This window comes from Gorilla gorilla, chromosome X (genome assembly GCF_029281585.2).
Source record: "Gorilla gorilla gorilla isolate KB3781 chromosome X, NHGRI_mGorGor1-v2.1_pri, whole genome shotgun sequence".
In the NCBI taxonomy this organism is placed as follows: domain Eukaryota; kingdom Metazoa; phylum Chordata; class Mammalia; order Primates; family Hominidae; genus Gorilla; species Gorilla gorilla.
This window is the reverse complement of record NC_073247.2, coordinates 19165582-19182946: the sequence shown is the minus strand read 5'-3', so window position 1 is coordinate 19182946 and position 17365 is coordinate 19165582. Positions and strand designations below refer to the sequence as shown.

Here is a 17365-nt window from a genome sequence, read left to right as displayed (position 1 = left end):
GAACAGAGCCTCTTACTTCGCTCTACAGACGCGCTGGCTGTCATCAAGATGAGTTAGGCCCAGAGGGAGTGCCTGGTGCTGATGATCCTGGGATTCAAAAATAGTGTGGTGCATGCCTGTAGCCCCAGCCGCTTGAGAGACTGAGGAGGGATGATCACAGCCTAGGAGTTCTAGTCTAGCCTGGGCAACACGGTGAGACCCTATCGCTAAAATAAAATGAATGGTATGTAACCCTGGATCCCCAGTGCTCTACAGTCTGGTCTGAGAGACCCCTCCACTTCCAAAAGAGATTTAAAAACTTAATTTTTTAATTTAAGAGACTCTTTCCAGTTTGTTTTGAAGTATCTAGTTCAATCAGTAGGGCATGACATGCAGATCTCTCGTGTGTGCTTTTGTTACTTAAAGATTTCCCATTCTGGGTGGCCATGGTGGGCCTGTCATCCCAGTGCTTTGGGAGGCTGAGATGGGAGGATCACTTGAGTTCGGGAATTTGAGACCAGCCTGGGCATCAGAGTGAGACCCCATCTCTACCAAAAAAAAAAAAAAAGAAAAAGAAAAAATTAGCCAGGCTTGGTTGGTGGTGCATACCTCTTGTCCTTGCTACTTGGGAGTCTGAGGCAGAAGGATTGCTTGAGCCCAGGATGTTGAGGCTACAGTGAGCTATGATTGAGCCACTGCACTCCAGCCTAGGTGACAGAGAGACCCTGTCTCTGAAAAAAGAGAAATATTTCGCCTTTCCGTGATAAGATTAAGTAGATTTTTAAATTGAAATTTGAAATCCTGGATAAATATTGTGTAAGGAAAAAAAGTAATTTCATTCCAAGTCATCTATTCTACTGGGAAAACATACCTGACTTTTCAGACATCCTTCTAATTCTGCAATGAACACATTTTTCTTGGAATGAGTTTTATTTTTTTGCAAAGCAGTTTTTTCTTGGGGTTATTGCTCTTTGCGCTTGCATCACATTTAATTAATAATGTTTTCTCAAGTGATCCCTCATTAAAACACACTGTCTTTTGAAGTTTATATTAAAATAACCCAGAATCATGATGAATGGGTTAGAATATAAGTCAGGGCATAATAGACTACGAGGTGCTCTATTTTAGTTTGATGAATTATTCTGCACTCTTTAATGAATAACATAAATTAGCATAATGAAAAAGCATATATCACAAGAAAACAATGTGACAAAAATCTGACACTTAGTAAAGTCAATTAGAAGGGGAAAACATATATTTTTAGTCATTTTTTTCCCCTTCTTGGGTGTGCCCTACTACAAATGAAGCTCAACTAAGTCCTGCATCTCCCAGTTTACATGTGTATAGCAAGATGGGGGTTTTGCTTTACCATTAAAACAACAACTTCTAGGATTTACCAGGCATATTCCAAAATGTGTTGCTAAAATATTCAGTAGGGAAGCACATGGAAATAATAGTTTTTATCTCTGGGGCACGGTACGTTTTTTCAATTAGATTTTTTTTTTAATGGTTATAGTGATAATAGCAGTAGTTCCCAGCTCATGTTATCTGGAAGCGTATCCTCTCCACCTACTCTTAATGCATGTGAGTAATTAGCTTGATAACTTAACATTAATCCTTAACCTCTGCTGGTCAACATGCCAGATTCCAGGCAGTAATGCGCCTTGTGGGAATGACTTATTATGCATAACATATTGCACCTGTCAAGCTTTGCAGCTGCCAAGCATCTATTTTGAAAAATAATAGGGTGATTTGAGAGTGCCTTTAAAGTCTGCTTTGTGCTTTTGCCACACAGTCATCCCCAGCAAGAAATTACATGTTTCTACAGTTGTTCTGTATGAAAATGGCCAGAGACCGAGATGAGGCCAAGACAGCAGAGGCCAGAGAGGTCTAGACCGCCCTGAATGTTGTTACCTTGAGTCTTGGTCTTGGAGAAAAAGAAACCAGCACATGCAAAGATCAACTTACTGCTTTACAAAGAGGGTTGTTCTTTCTCAATGACAAGAATCTGATGAGATACCTGTAAGAGCTGAATAAGGGTCTCAGTCATTTATTTGGGACACTTGGAAGGGAGAGAAGAGAGACATTTGGGCCAGACGCGGTGGCTCATGCCTGTAATCCCAGCACTTTGGGAGGCCGAGGCAGGTGGATCACCTGAGGTCAGGAGTTCAAGACCAGCCTGGCCAATCTGGTGAAACCCCGTCTCTACTAAAAATACAAAAATTAGCCAGGTGTGGTGGTGGGCGCCTGTAATCCCAGCTCCTTGGGAGGCTGAGGCAGGAGAATCACTTGAACCCGGGAGGCGGAGGTTGCAGTGAGCTGAGATCGCGTCGTTGCACTCCAGCCTGGGTGCCTGGGTGACAGAGTGAGACTCCATCTCAAAAAAAAAAAAAAAAAAAAGAGAGAGACATTTGGAGTGTATTTCGTGAAGTCACATAAAGCAAAGGAAGAGTAAGCATCTCAGGCTTTTGTGGGGATCAGCCATATTTGGACAACTTGTAAAACAGCTCACTGCTCTCCAGCCCCAGGAGTTTTGATTCTACGAGTGTAAGGTATATCACCAGAATTTGCAAAAGCTTCCAGGTGAGGCTGATATCACTGGTTCCAGTACCACACTTTGAAAGCCACTGCTTCAGTCAGTCATGCTGTCGGGCTTCTCTCTGGTACCTTTCTTTGCTTGATAAGAGGTGCCAAGTTCTAGCTTTGGAACTGTCCATTCTCCATCCCCCAGCTTGGACATTCTTCTGGGCAGCCCTTTTTGATTCAGGTTATGTACAATTGATTAAGTGTGAGCTTACTAAGTAGAAGTCAGTGGTGGTGTCCTCAGCAGAAACATCATTATAGGCTCACTTAGAATCAGTAGACTCATTTGTCAAATGAGAGGGCTGGAGTCACTGTCTGGCTGCCATATCTTTTGAAACATGAGTTTTGATTCCACCTTGTTGACAGATGAAGAGGCCATTGTCAATTCCTCTGAACATATGTGTTCAGGGAGAGAGAGTGGGTCTCCTGGGAGAGAATGGGTCATTAGTAGTCAAGGTCCAGGTATGGAACAAAGATCAGGAACATAAAGCTGAAGGTCTCACCAGAGGGTGCAACTTTTTAAAAGTAGATTGGTTACACCTGGGGAGAATTGTGTGCTAGGCCAAATCGCCTCATTATGACGGTGTGGTTCTTCCATGTTTATTCAAGCAATCAATTTTCACCAAAACTGGACTACTTGATTCTAAACAGTTTACATTATGGATTACAAATGCCTTCTTATGATGCACCCACTTGCTGTCATATTGAAGTACTTTATGAAAGGAAAAACCATTGTCAGTGAGATGGACAGATGGGTTGTTACAAAACACCATGTTCTGACATTTGCTGGGAGATGGCAAGGAGGCCAAAGTGAAGAAATAAACATTGATAGTGAGTTGAAGCAAATTGAAAAAATAATACGTGAACATATTAACACATAGATTATTAACTGAGGTGCAGGTTGAAGTGTGGCTGAAACAATGTAGTATTTGTCCCATGGCTTTAATTTATTTTAGTCACTTCTGGATTGAATAATGCACCTCTAACTCCATATGTTGATGTCCTAACCCCCAGTTCCTCAGAAAGTGGCAAAGTGGCCTTATTTGGAAATAACGTCGTTAGAGATGTGATTAATTGAGATGAGTCATTCTGGAGGAGGGTAGGCCCCTAATCCAATATGACTGGTGTCCTTACTGAAAGGAGAAATTTTAACACAGACATGCAGAGATGTGAGGACACGGATGTGAAGGTTGGAATGCTGCCACAAGCCAAGGAACTACCAGAAGCTCAAAGAAAGTCATGGAGCCAATCTTCCCCTATGGCCTTTCTGAGAGAGCATGGTCTTGCGATAACTTGGTCTCACACTTTCAGCCTCCAGAACCGAGAGGCAATAAATTTCTGCTCTTTCAGCCCCCCTGGGTTGTGGTACTTTGTCATGGCAGCCGTAGGAAACAAAGTCATATATTTCAATGTGAATTTGAAATTATACTAAGAATAGCACTTGACAGTATTGCATTTTCATGTTCTCCCAAGTGGGGTTTTGATATGTGAATCTAATTTAGTGTAACCTTGCATTAAACAACTGTATAGATTCTATTCTTTACATGGATATTATGCCTTTGCCAAGACTTGAAACAACCATACAATGTAGAAATTAATTAGGCTGCTCTTATTTATAAGGAACTGGAAACCATTTTCTTTATTGTTGTATCAAAACTTACTGAGGGATTTTAGAATTCTGACTTCTCCATGGCTAATCGCATGATTAATTGGGATTAATCAACCTCCAGGTGGGGCCCCAGAGCTCTCTGAAACCTTCTACGTTATTGAAAGTCACTCCTTGTGTGCAAAGTGGTCATATCACTGAACTTGGCATCTTGCCAGCTAGACTACAGCCTTGACCTTGGATGGTCACAGGTGGTTTTCATAGACATCTCTGTAATTATCTTGTAAAGACATTATTCATCTCATTTGAGAAAAGAAGACATTTATTTTTCTGAGAGCTTACCACCCATGATGGATGAGTAGTAGCCTGGCATGTGAAATAAAGCCTTTGACTTTAAGTAAGGTGTGCTTACTATTAAAATATTCTTTGTGTTTGAATCAGTAATAGTTCATACATTTTTTAGCCTTCCTGAGCCCCAATTGACTCATCTACAAAGGGAGACTGTTGAACTTGAATTGCTATTAACTTGCCATTCTCAGGATGTAGAATTTTCCTCTGACTCTTGTGTTGCCACTGTTGCCAATGGCTTTCACATATTATTCAGATGTGTGACAATGACTAACCTGATGATTCGGGACAGTCTTAGGCATGGTAATTTTGAGGTTTAGAGCTATCATTGGACACTTAGATTCCTCTTCAGCATGGTAATTTTGAGGTTTATTGGACACTTAGATTTCTCCTCCAACCCCATTCTTTGCTTTTCCTTTCTCCTCAGACATTAGTGGAAATTCTAAGTTCCCCACTATATGCTCATTTCCATGATGTGGTTTGTGTCATCGTCTTGGTCCTGCCCTTGAATATTATGGAATTCAGTAATATGTGTGTGATCTTCCTTCTTCACACTCAGGCAGGATGGTCCCTGCATTGTGTTTTTCTCTTCTGGTTTTGATGTTTTCCTTTGGCATGGTAAATGTTTTGGAGAGAGTTACTAGATGAATTAGTTAATCAGAGGATAAAATATTAGCAGGCAGAAAATCTGAAAGTTGATCACTTGCAACTCCTCACCCCTTTTCCCTTGAATGGCTTTGAGAGATTTCGCTAGGAATTCAGGATGGAAAAGTCAGCATAGCGGAGTAACATGTTACAGGGACACTGTAACCTCTTTCCCTTGGAAAGTTCCCTGTATTATGAGACAATGACATGTCATTAACGAGTTACATTTGTCTTGTTTTCACCAAGAAGATGGATTGAATGGCCCTCAAAGATCTTCTCTGAGTTGTAATGATATGGTATCATCTGAGTCAGAATGCTACCATTTACAAACATTTTGAGTGGGTATTTGGAATCACTTGTTGGGTCCTTTTTCTTATCCTGGTTGTGTTTAGAGAACAGGCTTGGTCAGATTCAAATAGATCTTACACTTTGACAGAGACCGGAATGCCCATTGATGAAAATACTTTGCACAGAAGGACTGCTGGTGAGGTAGAAGTTCTCAGAGAGCTCTGGACTCCTATGTGGCTCATGTGGTTAACTATAAAATTGGAATTTCAAAAGCCCTCATAAATTTATAAGATAACACGGCCGGGCGTGGTGGCTCACGCTTGTAATCCCAGCACTTTGGGAGGCCGAGGCGGGTGGATCACGAGGTCAGGAGATCGAGACCATCCTGGCTAGCACGGTGAAACCCCGTCTCTACTAAAAATACAAAAAATTAGCCAGGCGTGGTGGCGGGCGCCTGCAGTCCCAGCTACTTGGGAAGGTGAGGAAGGAGAATGGCGTGAACCCAGGAGGCGGAGCTTGCAGTGAGTGGAGATCGCACTGCTGCACTCCAACCTGGGCGACAGAGCGACACTCCATCTCAAAAAAATAAAAAAAAAATTATAAGATAACACAAATAATGGTTTTCAATCATTTGTGCATAAGAGCAGCTATTGCACACTACCTTTCCCAGGGTGGACAAGGTTGAATCCTGATGTAGCTAAGAAATGTTGCAAGTCATAGTTTTAGTCTATGCAACTTTAGTTTCTGCTAAAATTTTTCTTGATGAATTTTTAGTTATATTTATTTATAAAACATCCTATATTAAGAACACAACACCTACAACAGTTAAGGAAATACAAGACCTAAGAAGGCTTCAAAACACTTCTAGTTATTATGTATCACCTAAAGTACACTATAGCCAGATAAATATTCGCATCATGTCATACTCTTTGCAGATAACCGTGGTGAAGAATGTCCCTGGAGGTGAAGGTTGCAGTGAGCTGTGATCTCACCACTGCACTCCAGCCTGGGTGACAGAGTGAGACCCTGTCTCAAGAAAGAAAAGAAAAGAAAACAATGTAATTCAAAGTCATGTAAAGTTATTTAATATTGTTTTCTGTCTGTGTTGGTCTTGCATAATTTTCTTCTTTGATGATTTTCATTATTCACAAGAACTTTGAAATGAAATTGACATTTGTTTTCTTAAAGACATTTCTTTTTTTATGGTTGAATAATACTCCACTGTGTATATGTACTGCTTTTTCTTTCTTTTTTTTTTTTTAATTATACTTTAAGTTCTGGGATACATGTGCAGAACGTTCAGGTTTGTTACATAGGTATACACATGCCATGGCGGTTTGCTGCACCCATCAACCCATCATCTATCTATATTAGGTATTTCTCCTAATGCTATCCCTCCCCTCGCCCCCCACCCCCTGACAGGCTCCGGTGTGTAATGTTCCCTTCCCTATGTCCATGTGTTCTCATTGTTCAACTCCTACTTATGAGTGAGAACTTGTGGTGTTTGGTTTTCTGTTCCTGTGTTAGTTTGCTGAGAATGATTGTTTCCAGCTTCATCCATATCCCTGCAGAGGACATGAACTCATCCTTTTTTATGGCTGCATAGTATTCCATGGTGTATATGTGCCACATTTTCTTTATCCAGTCTATCACTGATGGGCATTTGGGTTGGTTCCAAGTCTTTGCTATTGTGAATAGTGCCACAATAAACATATGTGTGAATGTGTCTTTATAGCAGAATGATTTATATTCCTTTGGGTATATACCCAGTAATGGGATTGCTGGGTCAAATGGTATTTCTGGTTCTAGATCCTTGAGGAATTGCCACACTGTCTTCCACAATGGTTGAACTAATTTAAACTCCCACCAACAGTGTAAAAGGATTCCTATTTCTCCACATCCTCTCCAGCATCTGTTGTTTCCTGACTTTTTAATGATCACCATTCTAACTGGTGTGAGATGGTATCTCATTGTGGTTTTGATTTGCGTTTCTCTAATGACCAGTGATGATGAGCTTTTTTCACATGTTTGTTGGCCACATAAATGTCTTCTTTTGAGAAGTGCTGTTCATATCCTTCACCCACTTTTTGATGGGGTTGTTTGATTTTTTTCTAGTAAATTTGTTTAAGTTCCTTGTAGATTCTGGATACTAACCCTTTGTCAGACGGATAGACTGCAAAATTTTTCTCCCATTCTGTAGATTGCCTCTTCGCTCTGATGATAGTTTCTTAGACATTTCTATTGTTCCTTTAAACTGTCTGGCACTCAGCTTCCCACTAAAGTTTTTTGGTTTTGTTTTTGTTTTGAGGCATAGTCTCGCCCTGCCACCCAGGCTGCAATGCAGTGGTGTGATCTCAGCTCACTGCAACCTCCGCCTCCTGGATTCAAGCAATTCTCCTGCCACAGCCTCCCGAGTAGCTGGGATTACAGGCATGTGCTGTCATGCCCAGATTATTTTTGTATTTTTAGTAGAGATGGGGTCTCATCATGTTGGCCAGGCTGGTCTTGAAATCCTGACCTCGTGGTCCACCCGCCTCAGCCTCCCAAAGTGCTGGGATTACAGGCGTGTGCCACCATGCCTGGCCAGTTGGTTTTAAAAGTACAGGTGGAAAATAACTGCTGGTTACATTGAAACAACAGTATGTTCTTCTTGGATGAATATACTTGAAGAACACAATTCTATTAGTTTCAGGAAAAGTATATCAAAGTTATAATGCACCCTAAGGGTTTCAGGATCTGCCTCCCCTCCCCACCCCGGCAGATACCTACATCTGAAGATGCTCAAGTTATTGAAATAAAATGGTGTGATATTTATATATAACCTGCAAATATCCTCCTATATATTTAAAATCATCTGTACATTACTTACAATACCTAATACTGTGTAAGTGCTATGTAAATAGCTGTTACACTGTATTGTTTAGGGAATGATGAGAAGAAGAAAAGTCTGACATTTGCTATTCTATATATTTTCTTTAGATACTGTATCTACACCCTATAAAAAGATAATTAGTATTTTTATTTATTAAATAACGTATATTTGATCCCAAATGCAAGTCTTTGTTCAGTTTTCGGTGTCATCATGCCAAATCTCTTGGACATTTACATCATAGGAAACAAAATAATGAGCCTACTTCCTAAAAGCTCCATCCAGAGAAGATGAAACATTTCATCAGCTCAATCTATTTATATCATTCTTTCTAGCTCCTCAGGACCTAATAACTAAAGCTTAAATTCCTTTGTATGACCTCCTACTCCATTCATTTATTTCTTCAATCAGTACCATTTGTGAAGACCATTTACTCTGTGTCAGGCACGCTGCTATGTGCCAGAGAGCCAATAGCAAACATGTGCTAGGGATAGACACTACCGCCAAAGCTTTTCCAGGCTGGGGGGCATATGATCGTTAAATTAAATCAACACACATAATTTACACTTGTCCACTGTGTGATAGAGTGCCTGGGGGGAGAAGTGCAGAACATTATAAGAGCAAGCAACAGAGAGAGAGAGCTGTGGCAGTCAGGGCGTGGGGGTCAGGGAAGGCTTCCTGGTTGAAGTCGCATTTTCTTTGAAGAAAGGACAGTATGGGAAGGCTGGGTGTCTGGAGGCAGGTGTATTTCTTTCTATATGGTCAAATATTTGTTTCCTGTAGAATTCCATTAAATGTGAAATATTTGTAGAATACAGAGAGACTTTTTTCTTGGTTAATGAAAAGACTGCTGAGGATATTCCATAACATTTGAAAGAAATCTTACTTATGAACAACAAATATATAAAGAAAGCCCTCCTCCTGAACCTTTTCAATAGACTTTTTATTTTGTAGAGCAGTTTTAGGTTCACAGCAATTGAGCAGAAGGTACAGAGAATATCCACATGCTCTCTGCCCCCACCATGCACAGCCTCTCCCATTACCAACATCCCCCACCAGAGTGGGACATTTGTGACAAGGGATGAACCTACGTTGGCACATCATCATCATCAGGGTCCATAGTTTACATACGCTTCACTTTTGGTGTTGTACGGTCTATGGGTTTGGACAAATATATAATGACTTGTATCTATAGTTTCATCTATTGCTTTAAAATAACTTACACCAAGCATGGACACAAAATTGTCCATTCAGGGTCACAGCTAATTATTTGCAGTGTCAAAGCATTGATTGGTAAAGTTAACGTCTATTGTGGGTTTCCTGACTGATTTCTATTTCAAATGTTCAGTTCCATTGTTAGACACTAGTTTGGTATGTATTTTGGAAATTGTAGACTGACTAGTTCTTTAGCTGTTCCATGCCGACACCTGGCTATGTTGAAGGAAATGAGTGAGATCTGTTCCTGTTTTCTCTTTTCATATGGTGGGATCTAGAGAACTAGTTTCCATTTATCTTTATTCTTCCCGTGTGTGTTGTCTGCATGAATGATGTGTTTTCTTTACTTGAAGCTTTTGAAGAGTTATCTTTCTTTAAGGAAAAATCAAAAGGCTAGAAATGAAAAGACTTGGAAAATGTCATTGAAATAATGGCTGGGTGCAGTTGATTGAACTTATATAAACTCTTTGAAAGCCAGATTGACTAGCATTCATGTTTGATCTAGTTAAACCAATAAAATACAGGATGTAATCTTTATATAATTACAAAAGTCCCACTGTCTAATCCTACCTGGAGGTTACAATGATGGTTCTAGAGGCAAATGTGTTTCTAGCCTAATGTACTTTGACTCTTTATCTTTGTTGGCTTTAAGCCAGAACAAGACTTTATTGCAAATACTGTTATTTTATCTTTGTTGTCAAATGGCTTAACTGGTGAAGGCTATTGTAATCTGACGAAGGACTTCTGCTGGGGCAGGGTATTGAAATATACTGGATTCTTGTATTTTTTTTATTGCTCTTCTGCTCAAAGAGTACTATATGTAAGCAACATAGGTGGATCGTGATGGGGTAGCATCTGGCCTAAACAAAGTGGCCAGCATTAATCGAGGGTTTATTGGCATCCCTGATGCTAGTAGGCAGGGTTCTTAGAAGTTCTTAGTAGAGATAAATAGCACAGCACATGATGACTGATACGGGTAAAAGCACAGAACGGCTGCAAAACCTTGGCATGGGGGCAATTATTTTAAGAAAAACAGGAAACCCAGAATCCAAAAAGGAACTATGGATGCATTTTGAGGGCAAATATATATGTGAATGCATGGATGCGTGCATCTGTGTGTGTGCATGCATATAAAATTTCCTTGTGGAAAAACCTCACAAATAAATGCAAAAGATGAATGAGGGGCTTGAGAGTTTTTGCAATAGACAAATGATCATTGAACCTAAGTGATACTAATAGTTGCTAAAATTGATTTTAAAAATGGTGAACAATCCGCAATTAGATAAGGTAAAAGAGACAGACTATCCATGGTAAAGGAAAATAAATAGCCAGTCAGGAAATTAAAGTAAAAATACCAATACCATTGCCCACTCATCCTGTTGGCAAATGTTGAAAAATTGCTTCCACCCAAGGAAAAAACAGAATGGAAAGGCATCCTTTTACTGCAAATTTTATTTGTATTTCAGTATTGCTAAAATACTGTATCTTAGTATTTTCAATACTAAATACTTTTGAGTCTCACTATAATAAGACTGAATCAGTTAGTCTAGGGTGAGTATTATCCATTGTGAGCTGGGAGATATTAAGTCCAGGATTACTCCCAAACTGCTAAAGACAATATAATGGCAAATGACAACAAAATCACATCAATAATAACAAAGGATTTTTTAAAAATCCTGAGCCAAACATTTTGATAAATACTTTACAAGGATTATCTTTTTAATCATCCCAAGCAGCCTATGACATGCTGTCCCCACTAATTTTAAAAAATCATTCTATCCCTCCCCATCACATGGGAATTGTGAGAGCTACAATTCAAGATGAGATTTGGGTGGGAACACAACCAAACCATATCAAGGTGTGTCCTGCACAGGGCTTCTCAGGACTCTAATCCTTTATTTTTGTTTTAATTAACTCTCTGATATTTGCTAAATTAAAAATATTATTTCCAGAGATAAAATCTTCTGTAATGAAAATCCTGCAATCTACTTTCTATTTACCTGATCTCCCCTCCTATTCTCTGCTCCACCCCATCCATCTGAACTGCTGCTACCTCAACATATGGTATTTAGGACTGTTGGACCAATCTTCATCTCTCCTTTCAAGGTTATAAATCTGGAAATTCCTTCAAAATCGAGTGTGCATCTTGTTCCTTTCTTCACCTGTGGGTTTTCCTGTTGTGTTGTTTACCATTGAGGTTAATCACTGGCTTTGTCACTCTGCATATTTTACTTGGTTTCCCTGACTACAGGTTTCTTAACTGTAAAATAAATAAATGAAGCTTATGTCATTTTGTGGGATGATTACATGGGGTGAGTATTAAAACATCAAGGCACATTTCTGCCACATAGATTTGGCCACTATAATAATAATAATAGTCAAAGGTGTATTGCCGTGTTAGTGATATTTTTGTCAACCTGTTGACAACAGTTGCTGTGCCTACTTTTGGAACCCCAGGCAACAGTTGCCATGCCCACTTTTGGAACCCCAGTCACTCTTGCATGGCCTCAGAAATGTGCCTTCTCTGTGAGGACCAAGAGCTGCCCTCCCTTGCTAATGTCTTACAGACAGGTAAAGAGGAAACATGGAATCCTGTCCCCAGGGAAAAATCTAGTTGAGCAACCAAGACATAGACAAAATAAAGCATATAATTCAGCAGGAGAGGGTGTGATAAAACTCCAAAGAGGAATCCAGCAAGTGCAGAAATAGCTGAGGGTCTCCTGATCTCATCCAGAGATAAGGTCCTGCCCATCTGCCTAGGAAAAGAAACATCCGGAAGGGAAGGAGGTCTCACCTGTGCCCATGTCAAGGATTCTAGTCCAAGGAGCAGAACCCCGCTGACCTGACTCAAGAAGACTCAAAACCTTCAAACCAAGATGGTGCTGAAAAAGACCTTCAGGAACTGGCTTTGACCTAGTCTCCAAGGTCTGAGGCTGTCCACTTCAGCCCTGAGTCTCTTTAGAAGGTGCCTCATTGCTTCCCATCACTGGTTGGGGAGGAGCTTGGAACACTCAAGTTGAATCCAGGATGTGCTCAGACAGGTGTCGTCGTTGGAAGTCCTGGCAGGAGCCAACTCTGCACAGGGGAAGCAGGGGAAGCTTTAACTATGAAACCCCTCTAGCATATAGCCCTAATATTTACTTCTTCTCAGCCTTAACTCCCAATAATTCCTTCACATACCTAGGATTTTAGCCAATCCTGTATGAATTTACACACCGTGCAACATGCTGAGGCTGGCTGTCATGTAGGAAGTTCTTCAAAGCTGCCCTGCCCCAGCCCCCAGCTTCTGCATGCTCAATGCCTGGCCCCTGCTTTTTGCAGTTGTCACGCTGTTTATGACCATCCCCTAGTCAGCCTGGCCCCTCTGAACTTTTAGCTTATAACCAAGCCAATGGCTCCCTTTATAAAACTTCAGTTTTATAAAAGGGTATGTTATGCCCTCTTACATGCTTTCTCCTAACATCTCATTTTCCAGTAATTCAACCACGCCCATCATTTGTCCAGCATTGGCCTCTGCCCAATCTAATTATTTATCTGATGTAATCCCTGCCAAAAATCATACCGAACTTCACCCTAAGCTGTTCGTATGCGTCTCCAGCTTCAGACCTTACTGTCTCTATGGGGGGCATAGATGTGGGGGGAGAGATGAGGGCCCAGATGTGGACGTACGGAACTCAGTAGGTGGTAGGTAGGTTCATAGGAAATTGGCTAAAATCCTAAGAATGTGTAGGAATTATTGGGAGTTAAGGCTGGCTAAAATCCTAAGAATGTGTAGGAATTATTAGGAGTTAAGGCTGAGAAGAAGTAAAAAGTAGGGCTATATGCTAGAGGGGTTTCATAGTTAAAGCATTCATATGGGACCGAGATCTTTTAAGCCAATAATCTTCACATTGAAGAAGAAGATTGCCAATCCTATACAGCTGAGATTTATTTAGTGGTTTGGGGGGGATCCTATAATTAAGCTATTACTGGGAAGGGACATATTCAGATATGTTATTGGCAGTGGATGGGCAAAATGTGGTATATCCATGTAGCTGAAACTGACAGTCAAAAAGATGAAGTACCAATATATACTACAATGTACATGAAGCAAGATTGCTGTAGCATTTAGCATCAAGAAGCCAGATACATATTGTATGATTCCATTTATATAAAATGTCCAGAATAGGCAAATAGATAAAGACAGAAGCAGATTTAGTGTTTGCCAGGGTAAGGCAAGTAGTGGGGAAGACAGAATGGGAGTGATTACAAATAGGTACAGGTTTCTTTTTGGGCTGGTGAAAATGTTCTACAATTAAATAGTGGTGTTGGTTGCATAGCTTCCTGAATATACTCAAGTTGTACAATTTAAATGAGTGAATTTTGTGAATTATATCTCAATAAACTTGTTATAAAAGTATTTTCTAAAAGATATTTTTTGGTTCAATTTTCTTTTCTCATAACTGCAAACATATATCATCTTGCTCTGTCAATACTGGTATCCTTCATATTAAAAGTTTAGACATTCAAACATAGGAAATGGGAGATTTTGTTTCATCTCCACCTTGAACTTCAGAGAACTAGAGGTCATGACATTTTAGCTATTGGGTGATGGTTTCTGCTAGCTTTGCTACCTATTCCAGCCTAGCATAACCTGACTTAAAAGATCCCAACCAGAGAAAAAAAAAATCACCAAAATCTTAGTTATGTGGAATACGGAAATTCTAATGTTCAGGATAATAAATCATAGTACAATTTTATTTATTTGTTTATTTTTTTGAGATGGAGTTTTCCTCTTGTTGCCCAGGCTGGAGTGCAATGGTGCGATTTCAGCTCACTGCAACCTCCTCCTCCTAGGTTCAAGCAATTCTCCTGCCTTAGCCTCCCCAGTAGCTGGGATTACAGGCATGTGCCACCACACCCAGCTAATTTTATATTTTTTAGTAGAGACAGGGTTTCACCATGTTGGCCAGGCTGGTCTCGAACTCCTGACCTCAGGCGATCCACCCGTCTTGGCCTCCCAAAGTGCTGGGATTACAGGCATGAGCCACCACGCCCGGCCCCAAATATTTGTTATATATTGAGTGTATCTATTGTTTCATTTAGTTACCCCAGTGGCCTGATGCATGAGATACTGCTGTTAGGCTTGCTTTACTGATGGATAAACTGAGGCATGGGGATGTTAAGTCTCTTGTCTGTGATCATATGTTTTGTGAAAGAGTAAGAGAAGGCTTTTCACGTGGGATCTGATGTAGTTTGGATTTATGTGCCTGCCCAAATCTTATGTCGAATTGGAAGGATGGGCCTGGTGAGAGGTAATTGGATCATAGAGGTGGATTTCCTCCTGGCTGTTCTCATGACAGGGAGTGAGTTCTCACAAGATCTGATGGCTTAAAAGTGTGTGGCACTTCCCTTTTTGCTCTCTCTCTCTCTCTCCTGCTCTGCCATGGTAAGATGTGCTTGCTTCCCCCTTGCCTTCTGCCATGATTGTAAGTTTCCTGAGCCTCCCCAGCCATACTTCCTGTTAAGCCTGCAGAACTGTGAGTCAATGAAACCTCTTTTCTTCATAAATTACCCAGTTTCAGGTAGTTCTTTATAGAAGTGTAAGAACAGACTAATACAAGATCTTTCTCCCAATCCCAAACTCTTATTTCTGTAAATTGGTTGAGATCAAAAACATCCACAATGCTTAAGTTGTAAATTTCTCAAAACTGCTGACTATTGGCGGAACGTCTAGTGTTCATTTACCTGCTTCACTGCTCAACACACCATCAAAGTTGCCTCAGACCCTTTTTCATTTCAGACAGCTTAGAATCTTTAGTATTTTATATGTCTTTGTTTACATCATGAAATGAACAACAAAATGAAACTTACATTACAAATACATTTTCTATCATTGGAAGGGAAGGACAGCAGGTTTTGCAAGATTGGGCATTTGTTAAAATGCAAATATTCAAAAATTATATGCATAAATTATAATTTTAAATTAGAAATCTGTGTATGTGTAGCTTTCTAATCGATCAATATTTTTCCTTTTTCTTTTTGCAGAACAATGGTTCCCTGGTTTGGTGCCAGAATCACAAGCAATGTTCTAAGGTACGTTTCCTATACCTGTATGAATGGTGCAAAAAACTTTTAATTTTGGAATAATTATAGATTCACGGTAAGTTGCAAAAACAGCACAGAGAAATCATATATGCCCAGTTTCCACCAATGGTTACACTTTAAATAATTGTAAACAATATCAAAAGCACAAAATTGATATGCATGCAATGTATGTATATGATTTTGTGACATTTATCATGTGTAAGATTGGATTTACGTAGCTACCACTGCCATCAAGATACAGGTATCAATGGTTCTATATACTACTGTATTTTATTGTTGTTTGTAATTTTCTGTTAAGAAAACATTAAGAAGAAAATGCCCTCTGGTTAGACCAGAGAAGATTTAATGTATTCTATTTATACTTATGTTATTTTGCATGTATTTTGGTTTCTTTGTAGGAATTGCTGGTTAAATAATTTGATTTTTTCATTAAAGAGTCTCTTTTCCATTTTTGAGTATTCTTTGCTGCACACTAAAGTACTATAAACTTTATTATGTTACTCATTTATATGTTTGATATAATACAATTCTTACCTCAATCCCAATACACCAAAATCTTTGTTTTTTAAATATACATATGTTGGTACTGTAGCTCCAGTCTGAAGTAGGTTTCGTAATCAGGTTATGTAAATGAGTAAAGTTTACAAAGTTTGCTAAAAACATTGGAGCAAAACTTTGGGATCATAATAGTGTTTCATAAAATTTATTTCATGGATATTACTTTTAGTCCTAAAATAGAAATACACCTTATTTTATAAACAACAAGTAATCTAAGGAATATATAATAATCTTGAAATAGCATATTTATGAAAAGGATTATTTTGTGAAAGGTCTTTCAAATACATACAATAAATTATTATAGAATAATATTCCTAAACCAAAAACTTTGTTCTAATGATGCATTTCCACAATCATGCTCACTGAATACACATGAGTGTTACTTTAAAATAGAACAGAGTTCCTACGTGACTGTTAAATAATTTGATGAAGATAAGCTTTGCTTATCTCTGACTGTCTAGATACTAGGCAGGAATGAAATGCCTGGTTACGGTCCACTTACTCTTTTTATGTAATGTCCTAAGCATTTGTTCTGTCCAGACATTTTCTGGTATTGATTATATTAATTGGTCTTCAACTGGAATTTTAGATAACTTTTTCATGCCATCATTCCAGATAAAGCACATAATGCTATGAGGTTGATTAAATTTCATAAGTATTCTTTTTGTCCAGTGTCGTATTAATCATGTATTATAGGAATGATAATTTGTTACATTGGTAATACTTCTTATTTAAGCACTCATTTTTTCCATATTCCATCAAGAAATTATCTTTTGCAGACTTACAAGGAATTTGATTAGAACAGGCTTATTTGAATTACTTTAAAATTATTGCAGTGAAAGAAATTCGTACACTAGGGATCATAGATGGTTAAACCATATTTTGCAAATGATTAGTCAAGGCTGCCATGAGAGACTTTGAATTTCACAAGGAAAGAAAGCAATCCTTTTTGTCAGAAAGCAAAAATCAATCAATAAGTCACAATTAAGCCCAACTGAAACTCTGGAATATATTACAAAGCTGACAGAAATTGAAGGGTTGTCTTTAACTTGGGATCCTTGGGAATCTTTGGGAATGAATCTTGCTCATTAATCAAAGTTTGACTCCTTTGGATGTTAGCACAACTGGATACCTGTGCAGATAATTACAATTTGCATTTCTTTTGGGATTCATGAAGTACTAGGTGG

The 17365-nt window shown here is 39.2% G+C and overlaps 1 protein-coding gene across 2 annotated transcripts in view; it reads left to right on the top strand.

Annotated features, from left to right (window-relative positions):
- ANOS1 (anosmin 1) overlaps nt 1-17365 on the top strand; it is a 202472-nt gene that overhangs the window by 16075 nt on the left and 169032 nt on the right. For both annotated transcript variants that reach the window (XM_004063761.4, XM_063703282.1), the window contains exon 2: nt 15561-15608. In XM_004063761.4, the coding sequence (XP_004063809.2) occupies nt 15561-15608 (48 nt within the window). The remainder of the gene's footprint in view (nt 1-15560; nt 15609-17365) is intronic.